At 39.5% G+C, this 11894-nt stretch overlaps 1 protein-coding gene across 1 annotated transcript; it reads right to left on the bottom strand.

The window, feature by feature from the left end:
* Positions 1–817: 817 nt before the first annotated feature.
* Positions 818–1637, bottom strand: LOC135132621 (uncharacterized). The gene is made up of 3 exons (XM_064060760.1): positions 1512–1637; positions 1165–1415; positions 818–1105 (listed from the first exon to the last, which is right to left on the bottom strand). The coding sequence occupies exons 1-3, from the start codon at positions 1564–1566 to the stop codon at positions 917–919; spliced, it is 495 nt and encodes a 164-aa protein (XP_063916830.1). The 5' UTR covers positions 1567–1637; the 3' UTR covers positions 818–916.
* Between the last annotated feature and the right edge of the window lie 10257 nt (positions 1638–11894).

Raw genomic sequence — 11894 nt, 5'->3', positions numbered from 1 at the left:
CACTGTTTTCATTTTTTGATATAGGTATTTTCATAAATAAACAAAATGTTATGGGTTACTAGAACTATTAAAATCAATCTGATTAATTAGTGTAAAATCTGTTTTATAAATTGCCAATATCTTACGGACACAGATCAATTTAAAAATGTTGTTTTTTTTGACAGGCTTTTATTACCAATTAATAGACGAAATTGTGTGACGGAAATAAATACAAACCTACATTCAATAAAAGTAAAAATGTAGTTGTTCACATACCTTTGGTTTTAACTCATTACTGGGGAGACACACAAAACAAAACAATTTATTATTTTTTTCATAACCGCACATCCACAAACATTTATCACGCGTGTTATGTCTATTAAAATATCTATGAAAGTCTCTCGTTTTGCCATGAACACTTTTTTATTAATAAATCGGGGGTTATTAGATATTCATCTGAATTCATTGTTTTTATTTAAAATCAAACAACTTCATCGCGCAGAACGAAAATGAACTCCCGTAGTTGATTTACTTCCAGCGGCCACTGTTTCAAATGTGACCTGATTCCAGCCAAATACAGGCACTAGAGCCGTGGTTTCCATGGCAACGATCTATACAAAACGTCTAAATGAGTCATGATTTATCCTCCGCTAATGGAGCGAGATAAAAAAATTAGATTTAATAATTTTGACACAAACTTCCGAATAATTTTTTAAATTTTGAAAATTACTATTTTGCTATGTAATAATTGGTACTTTTAAAATAAAAGTATTTGTGCCATTTGTTGTTTTATCGAATATCGAAGCATTCCTTTAATTTACAATCAATTTGAATTAAATTTACACTAAATAACACTTTTTTTAATTTGCTTCCTGATCTACAGTTCTAATAAATCTAATAAAAATAAGTGTCGTACGTATTAAAATATTGTTAACAGTTAAAACACTTCAGGCGTGCACCCATCGTAACCTTCCTCGATCAACATGGTTTTAGTACCTGCCTCTTTTGAACAACTATTAAACCTTGTAACGTAGTTTTCGGGGAACTTGGGATTAGTGCATTCGGATCCAAATAAGTGTATAGCAAATCTGTCTTTACAATCAAACGTGCCATCACAATTGCAATCCTAAAATAAGATGGAAAATGTTATCTGTTTTTTCGTGATATGAAATATGCGTTCAATACCATATGTCCAATGGCATCTGCGTACTGGTCAAGTGTAGCTAAAATGCAGTTTTCATTGCGCATGCATTTTTTGTAACTTTGTTGGGTCTCTGGTTCATCGTCTACGTCAACCACTGGACTATTAGCGGTCTTCCAGTAGTCAAAATTAATTGAGTATTTAGCACAATTGATGCGACTGTAACAACCAGTTCTGGCATGGCAGAGACAGTTGAAACATGTCTGCATATCTGTGCCCATATAACTTTTTATACCTAAAATTAGGAGGATTGTGTGTAGACCATAGAACACGAGAATAATGTCCACTTCACCTAGTGCGATTTTTTTTTCGAATAAAGAAAAATCCTTACCTTTACATGACGCCACAAGAATTACTACAAACACGAAAGTTACGAAAATTTTCATTATGATTCTAAGCTTTGACGCTGTAAGTTACAGTAGATGACCACTGACACAGTCGAATTAAATATGAAATGAAGGTCAAACATTGATAAGTTCTGTTTATAAAATATCGTTCTAACATGTGACAATTATTTATTATCAACAAATTATCTTTTCTACAAAGTAAATACACTGACATTAATGTACGTAACATTTTTATTATTTAAACTACATTTAAACAACGCAATTTTGTTAATTTGTTGATTTCTAGTGATATAGTTCAAGGATAACATTCTGTCAAAGCAACAACCGAATCTAAATAAATAATATTGTTAAGTACGGAATCTCTTGAACTTAAATGTTAAAAAGTGTTGCAACTGTAAATGACGTACACACACATTTCTATTATTTTTCAGCGGCAACACATTTTATACAACATAAAACTTAAAAAAAAAAAATTGTTAATTTTTGATATCGTAGGACAGATGTAGAGGATGCGCCAATGGATTATATAATTTAAAATAATTTTTAAATGTTCCATTTAAAATCTGTTTATCCCTTCCATAAACTTAATGACGTGATCTCAAAATTTTGATGGGTACATTCTATCTAAATTCTACAATATATCCCCTTTTTCATACTCTAGGGGTCATGACACGTCGAGAAATTATGAAAGTGGCCATTTGGCGAATGGAGCATATTACAATATTTCTTCAGCTGGTGATTAGTATACAGGTTGTCTCTTTTATTTGATACAACCCCTGTAACTTTCTTATTCTTTCAGTTCTTTGAGCAAATTTGTATTATTTTAAAGGAACTATGTGATGGCAGCTTCACATTTTTATTATAACTTCCGGTAGAACCGGAAATGACGTCAATTTTATTTTTTTTATGGAACACTGGGTATATTTTTTCATAAATGGAAAGATTGATTTTTTGTAAAAAATCATAAGCAACCAATATTCTAAAATCATACTTAAAAAGTTATTCAATAAAATAGACGAAATATTCATATTTGTTAACGACAATCTAGCAGTTTGAAAAATTGACACTCATGCCATTTATTCACATAAGTGATCTTTTACAATGATACAAATTTGCTCAAAGAACTATATGTTTATCTTTAGAAATAAAAAAAATTTAGGGGTTGTTTCAAATAAAAGAAACACATGGTATAAAAATGACCTTCCAACGAAATAGCCTAAATTATCCAAAAAAAAATTTTACATTGTAGCACTAAATGAGTTGTCAAATCCGCCAAAGATTTTTTTTCAGTGATTCACTGGAAATCGTTCTGGTTGGTATACGATTTAAACATACAGTGTGCCCGTAAAGTCAATCCCTACCGTATAAGTCTTATAACTTTGGAACCGCTGCAGGTACACCATTAAAATTTAAAAACTTACGGATAAAGAGTAAAATAATGCTGATTCCCATCACAGGGACACGCTTAACTTTGTAATGTGAAAACTATGACATATATCCAACTAAAAATTTTAAGAGGCATAGTGGATCGAATGATTCCTTTTTTGAGAGCCGATTTCTTCACATAATATCACAGTTGAAAAAACATCAATGCAAAAAAGAACTCAAGACTTTGCCACGCTACTTTTCAAAATGCGAGCTAATTGGGCAAGGGCCGACTGTTGGCAAAAAAGATTCCGGCTATTGCAGCTCAGGGGCCGTGGGACGTATTACAAAAAAACTCGACCCAGTGCTGACGTCCTTAATGGTCCGCACACCCATACGCACGCAGTCAAACTAAAAAAGAAATTCTGGGCGCCAGGACCCTTATTACAGAATACCGGGTGTCCGGATCCAAAACACCCGTAAAGTCGGCCTACGACTTACCTGACGTGACCTGACCTGACCTGTGATCTGTGAGGCTTTGGGGGTACACTCACGTAACCACAAAAACTATATTGTACTAATATGAGTGTATATTAAAAATAAAATGGTTATTATAATAAATTGAGCAATAAATTTAAATGGCGATATTCCTAGCTCTAGTGAGCACAACTCCACATAAGATTCAGTTGGAATGAATGCCTACAAATACTACGTTTGATCAAACGAGGCTCTTAAAAGTAACTAAACATAGTGACAATCATATTACGCTAACAATTATCTATAGGTAACAAAACCACGTAATAAATAAAATTAAGATAATGGTGATAGCTAATTAATCGAAAGAAGTACAAGTAATGCAGATTTAATACAAATTAAATTAAGATTTAATATGAATGACTTAAGATTTAATATGAGTGGAATTGAGATCTAATACGAGTTAAATAAGATTTAATCCAAGTTAAAATAAGAAGAAAAACATTAAAGTGGTTAAAACAAAAAAAAAACACGACGAAACGACAAGCCGAGAGCGTCCCGCGATAAGCGACATCACGGTGATCCCTTTCTCTCGGGCAGGTGTTTGTTGATTTGCAGCGTGGAGGTGTTGTCCTCGAACGCGTCCTCGTTTTGGTTTTGATTTTGGCACGCTGTGGGAGGAGATTGGGTGGCCTTTTGTTTGTGAATGCCGAGTGTAATGAGAGGGTAGATCACTGCAACCCATTCCTGAGGGGGTGGGCAGGGTTCTCCTCGGTCTTTCTCGGACGTGTGGACCGTGCGTTAGAGGCGAGCGTAGTGCATTTCTCGCTCGAGATATTTTGTTTTAGCTTTTTGGTTTTAGGTTTTGGGTTTTTGGAGGGTGTTAGGAGGAGTTGTTGCTTCCGGTGGAGGTCCGGAGATTGCGGTTGGGAAACGCGGTTTTATGAGCGGTGACGTAGCGAAGGATTTTTCAGTGACGGTCGAGTGCGTAATGGCGCGATGATAACAGCTATTCGCCACGCACGGGGGAAAAATTTTTTCGTCCCCTGGTCTCTGTCGGTCAGTGGCGCTCCGCCCGAAATATTTTAAATTTCATTTCATTTAACTTTTTTTTTGAGGTTGGGTAATGTAGGGTAGGCATGGTTGTCGTATAGCATTATCTTTCTTTTCTTCTTTTTTTTTTGTGGTTGAGGTTTCCATCAATACCGCCTACGTTGTGGTACATAGGGTTCAGTCTCAGCGTTGCTGTGCGTGGAAGGGTTTCTGTTTGCCGAGGCAAATTTATTTATTTTTGAGGAGGGGGCAGTGTCACGGCGTGATTTCGGCACGAGTTAATTGTAGTATTTTTGGCTATTTTAGCGCCTGGCTGCCGCAGCACGCCCTGAGATATTGTTGTGGAGGTTGACTATACTTCCCCCCTGCACGTTGACAGCTCCGTGTAGCAGTTAGCGCGTACGCTGTGCCATGGAAATGCAGGGGGGGAATATTTGAAAAGGGTATCGTTTTTCTAAAGGGATTTTGAGGTAGTATTTTCCCGCTTCCCATACCATCACCAAAGTTGCCCCACTTTCTCGCAAGGGAAAAATTCCACTTCCGTCTGGAATTCATTAGTTGCTTGGTATTAGAGGTGGAGTGATGGTAGGAATGATGCGTGAATTTTCGAGGGCATAGTTTTGGTTTTCGCATAGTCGGATTAATCCCTGAAATTCACCCCCGTATGAGTAGTCGGTGTCATAGTGTTGGAAGACCACCGTACTATATCGGCAGAGCCGGATTTCGGGCGTTTCTACTTATTTTTCCGCACCACGAGGCCACCACCATCTAAGTAAGTCGTTTTTTTGCCGAATAAACCTTAACGAGTAGGTCGTTCTCCCTTGCAGGGTTCTTTTAAGATCCTTTTAAGCAGCTCTTATGCTGTTCTTAAGCCGTTTTCATGCTGCTTTTATGCTGATCTTGGGCTGAACTTCGTTCTGCGCTTTCTACATCCCGTTCATCGGAACGTGCAGCTGTACTTCATCTCCAGGAACAGGTTGAGCGAAGGAATTCTTCTCCGCAACGGCCATTCTGTGGAGTTGCCCTTGACGAAGGTTACCCAGGTTATAAGGTCAGGCATGCAGTTTTCCTTCTCACGTGTCTAACGAAATGATGTCATCATGTCACAGAACACACTACACAACAAAACCGTATACGCCAGTAAAGCCCTACTACAATTCTCTCCCGACCTGCGCCAAATGCCAGGAATTTTCGACCTCATGGGTCTCACAATCGAGAATAAAAACTGCCGGCACAGCCGAACAGCAAGCAACAAGTCAAATCTGGGAATTATTAACGAGGATCACTTTCGCGAAACTCCAAGTCATACAGCAACAAGCTAATATAGAGTCTCTATCCAAGTTGTTAGGGATATAATAGTTACAGTGAATATACGAACGTCCAAGAGTGGCAATACCGAACCAGTACAGATGTAAGACCAGCCGATTACAGAGTGCACTTAGGGGACTTTTACTCCTCACGGTGAAACGCGGTTCCGGTAGTCTTCAGGCCCCGCAGACAGGGCTATAAACGTATCGTTCACAGGTTTTAAATCCTGTGCGTGCCAAACTCGTGACTTAATACCTTGTTTATCTGCCAATTCATACGTCCGGGCGCCACACTTACGAGTAATAACAAATGGTCCCACAAACTTGGGTCCTAGTACGTAATAAACAGGTTTGCGACGGAGGTCGTAAGTCATTTTATTGCGAGCAAAATCCTTCGCTAACTTGCCGACGATATCCTGATACATCCGTTTGTATCCTTCCTGTCGCTTGCGCACCGTATCGCCGAGGTTTTCTGGCTCATCGGACAAGTCATGGTCCGCATCATGTCCGTACAATTGATGTTCCCTGCCAAAGTTAGCGAAATAAGGAGAATATCCGGTGGTCTCGTGCCGACTCGTACGAATCGCACAACCAACGGCCGCCAGATTATCGGCCCAACGACGATGATCATCTTTCACCGTAGTCGCGATCATGGTTTTGACAACGGCATTCACTCGTTCGGTAGGATCCGCACGTGGGTAATATAAGGGCGTGTAAGAGATCTTGACTCTATATGTAGTTCTTGCATAGCTGTTGAAATTCACAGCTCTTCATCTGGGTCCCATTGTCACAGATCAAGTATTTGGGTGTCCCATATACCAGAAAAATCCCCTCCTCAACGCAACGTGTCATAGTCTTGGCCGATCCGGCACGGACGGCGAACAACACGACGTACTTTGTAAAATGGTCGGTTGCAACTAAAACGTGGGTGTAACCCTGAGTTGCTCTCGCAAACGGTCCTATGAAATCCAAGCTCACTAACTGCCACGGAGCAGTGATAGAAGGTTTACCACCCATTAGACCAGCTGGTGCTTTCCGCTCAGTTTTATATCGAGCACACGTGACACAACCGTTCACGAACTTGACCACGTCCGCCTGCATTTTTGGCCAGAAATAACGATGACGTATCTTCCAATAGGTTTTGAAAATACCCACATGACCCGACGCTGGAATCTCATGATGACGTTTGAAGATACCCAGACCGAAATCCTTAGGGACTACCAGTTTCCAATAATCGGACTCCTTCCGTAGCTCAGGAAGACTATTCTTCCCATATTTGTACAGCCGAGAATTTTCCACTCGAAACGACGGACAACTAGCTGGACGATTCGCCACTTTATCCAACAAATCAGAGTACCAAGGATCTGTTGTCTGAGAATAATCATCTGTTTCGGGAATGACTGCTTCCATAGCATCATCCAATACAGGTACCGCTCGCGAAAGTACATCCGGAACAACGTTATCTTTGCCTTTACGATGAATGATCGTATAATCATAAGGCTGTAGCCGTAAAGCCCATCTTGCAAGACGGCCTTGAGGGTCTTTCAAGCGATTCAGCCGTAAAAGGCTAAAATGATCTCTAACGACGGTAAAATGAGTACCCTCTAGGTAATGACGGAGCTTCTCGACTGCCCATATTACAGCTAAGCACTCACGTTCGGTGGTAGTATAATTTCGCTCGGGTCGAGACAAAGATCGAGATAAATAACAAATAGGACGCTCGCCATCATCAATATTCTGACAAAGAACTGCCGCAATTCTGTACCCAGATGCGTCGTACTGCAGAATAAATTCCGTATTGAAATCAGGACAAGTAAGGATGGGGGCAGAAACTAAAAAGTCCTTAATGGATTGAAACGCAGCTCCACACTTCGACGACCATTGGAATTTAACGTTCTTTTTCGTCAGCTTACACAACGGCTCAATAACAGACGAGAAATTCGGTACAAACTTCCGATACCAAGAGGCCATCCCTATAAATCTACGCACTTCAGTAACACTACCCGGAACAGGAATATCTACGATCGATTGGACTTTACCAGGATCAGGCAGTATTCCCAACCGATCAACCACATACCCGAGATAAGACAGCTCGGAACGACAAAATGAGCATTTATCTTCCGCTACAACAAGACCGGTTGCGTGCAGACGATCCAAAACACACTCCAACAACTTAAGGTGAGACTCAAAGTCTCCCGAAACGAGAATAATATCGTCTAGGTCTGCACCCAACACGTTGTCGATAATACGTTGCCACGTGGCTGGAGCACCAGTAAGCCCAAACGGCATTCTCTTGAAATGATAAAGACCACGACCAGGAATAGTAAAAGCGGTGAACTCCCGCGACTCTGGAGTCAAATCAACCTGCCAGAACGCACTCTTGATGTCGATAGAACTAATAAATTTCGCGTTGCGTAACTGATCCAAAATAGACGAAATATATGGAAGAGGATATGCATCCTTTTTCGTAACAGCATTTAACTGACGATAATCCACGCAAAATCGATAAGACCCGTTCTTTTTGCGAACCAGACATACAGGTGACGACCAGGTGGACTTAGAAGACTCAATCACGTCCATCTCCAACATTCTTTTGAGTTCTTCATCTATGATACGCTGTTTGTGGGGAGAGACGGGATAATAACGTTGTTTAATTGACTTAGTGCCGGGCAGAAGCTCGATGTGGTGCTGTGCGGTGTTCGCACACCCGATAGAATCTGGCTTACGCTGTAACTTAGCTTTCAGCAGTAATTCTAACGCGCTTTTCTGCTCGAGCGACAACCTGCTCTCGTCCAGAACACTATTCAACGAAAAGGAGTCACACGGTTCCTTCAAAAAATGCCAAACGTTCTGCCTCAAATCCGGTACGATATTCATCACCTTCCAAAAATCTACTCCCAAAATCAACTTCTGAGGAACCGCCGGAATGACTAAAATTTCAAGCACCCGCACGCGATCCATCAACCTCACGGTAGCGCGAACATAACCAGAACAATGACATTTGGCACCGTTTGCAATGATGCACTGCAAATCAATAGGGTTTAGACACACTCCTGAACTCCTCAAAACTTCCCATCCAGGACCACCAAGAATAGTTCTGGAAGCTCCCGAATCTAACAACCCGCAAAAACCAACACCTTGTATCAACACGTCGAGATAAGGTCTTTCATCTCCTTTAGCGTGTTGCAATACGTACTGCAACACATAACGCCTACTGAGTTCATCTTCGTCCACCGAACCAGGAAAGAAATTATGCTTGGTCGCTATCGGACTAGAAGGGTTGACGCTGCGACCTTTTACGCACCCTTGCGCCCGTTTCCCGAACACCCTGGACAGTTCTGTACAGTAAAACCGTGCTTACCACAACGATGACATTTTAACTTTCTTGAAGGACATTCACGTCTTACGTGACCGGACTTTCCACAATTTCAGCATGCGACTGACTTAGAAGAATGCTCTATAGCACCGGACGAACACGGACCTGATTTATCTGGAAACCGAGCCTTCGAACTAGTCTTAAACTCCCTTCCGGATGCCTCAACGGAAGTATCCGATATCTCGAGATACGCAAGATCTGGTTCCAAAAAGTAATGTGAACCGCGCTTAGGGGGAGACTTGAACGTTTCCACCGAAGCTTTCCTAGACTCGGCCAATCTACCTAACTCCAAAAGTTCCTCCTGCGATGTAACAGGTCTCGTTCCCAACTGCTTTTGATAAAATGGAGAAATATTGCGTAAAATAATCTTGAGGCGTGCGGCCCTCTGGAACATTAACCGTCAGACGATCGAAAAGGTTATCCATGACAGCTAAATAAATTCCCATAGGTTCATCAGCACCCTGGGTACGACTGCGAATTTCTTCGAAAAGACGATCATTGTAATCCACTGGTTGAAATTGTTGCCTTAATAAAGCGACCAAAGTGTCCCACCCGTCTATACGCTTGCGATTTGCTCTGAACTAAACTAGAGCTCTATCTGAAAACAAATCAATAACGCCGTCCAAAAGATCTTGTTTAGTGGCGTGTCGGGCGATCCGTAATTCCTCAACTCGCGCCAAAAACGCACTCAATGATATCTCCTTTTCGCCTCCCGTAAACTTTAAATTCCATTTCGAAACCGGTACGACGTTCGCATGCGCAGAGCACAACCGGCTCGATTCAGCAACGGGATGAGGGGCTTGTTCCTCCTCTACTACCAATGACTCATCGCTACTAGTCCCACAACCGTCGTTCTTCAGTGTCAGCAGATCCAAATCTGGAACTCCCACAGACTGGCATACCGCGCCCCCGTTTCCTAGTTTTCGATTGAAGCGAGGACTCCGCATTTAGAAACTGTACTGTCAACAATTTTCAGGTTCTTCAAACAACATGTTGGTATTCATTCCAGAAATCACTTTAACATTATATCCTGCTGTAGAAAGATTTTTATCTTTTACTAAAAAACATACAGGTCTACATTTCTGATTTGGTGATTAAGCAGTCTTCGTACTTACACTGTCCAGCAAAGCGTAGTTCTTCGTGTGTGCTTTTATTTTGAATCAGTGCAAGAAGATTCAGCAGTTTTTCATTATCTACAACTTTAGACGGCCAAACAACATTTAAGATTTCATTTTGCGTTAAGCAAGAAAATCGAACACATTCAATAACCAAGTTATCTACATCTTTGTTAATTTTGCACCAGTTCGCCGCTATATTAAAAACGTCAATTTCGTCAACCAGAAACGCATCCCTTTTCAATAATAATTTAACCCTAGATTTTTGAAACATGCTATTAAGTATATGTTTATACGCAGTTAGTGTAGAGATGTTACTTGGATAAGGCTATTTAAAAAATCATATTCTAACGTTTGCGAAACATGTTCATCGATAAAAGTATGACATTTTTGTCTTAACTCATCCATGTCGTGTACGTTGGACATGTTTAGAAAGAAACAAACATTTGACGAATTCAGAATGGAATTGAATTATTCGTTTATACGTTTTTCCAGTGTTTTTAACTAACATTCGACTGCTAGTTGCAATATATCAAACATATATTTTCCATCGAATGATGCAATTACAACGGATCCTGCCACAAATTTAACACCACAATGTATTCAAGATATTTAGTTAAAATTTTGGCTAACTACCTGTGTAAATGTAATACAATATTGCTTCAAACGCTTTTGAAGGTACATCAACTAATTCAATCTTGGTCTGAAAACAGTTTATGAATGATACACAGTCGAACAATTTTAGAAAAATTTCTTGTTACAAGCATTCTGAAAATGTATTCTGAAAGGTTATTTTGTACTGAATAACTATCTAATAAATAAGATATTATGCCTACATCGTCAAAAAATTTTTTTTGGAGATTGTTCATAGATAGTTCCAGTTGAAGGTGTACTATTGCATAATGGGAATAAATATCTAGTACTGCCGACTACATATTCCTAACAAATTACAGAAACATACGAGAATATTCAACACTTGTTAAACAAAAAATTTGAGTGGAATTTGATAGGCGATTTAAAAATTATAGCTTTAGTAACTAGCTTACAATCTGGATATACCAATCACATGTGCTTCTTATGCAAGTGAAATACAAGAGAGGAAGCATTTCAACATCTGAAAACAATATTTCCTAAGCTTTCTGCTGCTAACATAAACCAAGGTAAAAATTAAAAGATACAGTGAATTTCAGTTTTCATATTATGTACGTTTTCTATTTTTAGGAATTTTCATTGGGCTTGAAATTCAAATGGAGGATCAAATGTTCTGCGCCTATTTGAATTTACTTGGGAATCAATTGGCTTAGTGTTCAGTGAATTTTTAGGAAACAAACGTTCCACAAATTATGTCTCATTTAAATTTCCTTGCTGATAAGTTTTTCATCGAGAAATAAAGAAAGTCGAAGACAGATTTAAGACAAAGACCCAAGTATCCATTCTTTCTGAATACATGAGGCTTTTATAGAGTTAGATCCTTCTACATATTCTAGGCAGGTTAAATATTCGTAGACATAAATAAATATCTGTCGACAGAAATCTATGGAACATTTTTTTAGTGCTTCTTGCGCGTTTTTCTATGTAAAATTAGAATTCACTTCATTTTTTCTAATTGTTCACCGGACGACAATAAAAACTTGAATAATTTTCTTTTTTGACGACATGGGTATATTATCTCTTTTA

The sequence above is a fragment of the Zophobas morio genome, unplaced genomic scaffold, assembly GCF_036711695.1.
Source record: "Zophobas morio isolate AGI-343-1 ecotype UQ-CSIRO unplaced genomic scaffold, CSIRO_AGI_Zmor_V1 ptg000021l, whole genome shotgun sequence".
Lineage (NCBI taxonomy): Eukaryota > Metazoa > Arthropoda > Insecta > Coleoptera > Tenebrionidae > Zophobas > Zophobas morio.
This window is presented reverse-complemented; position numbering and strand designations above follow the sequence as displayed.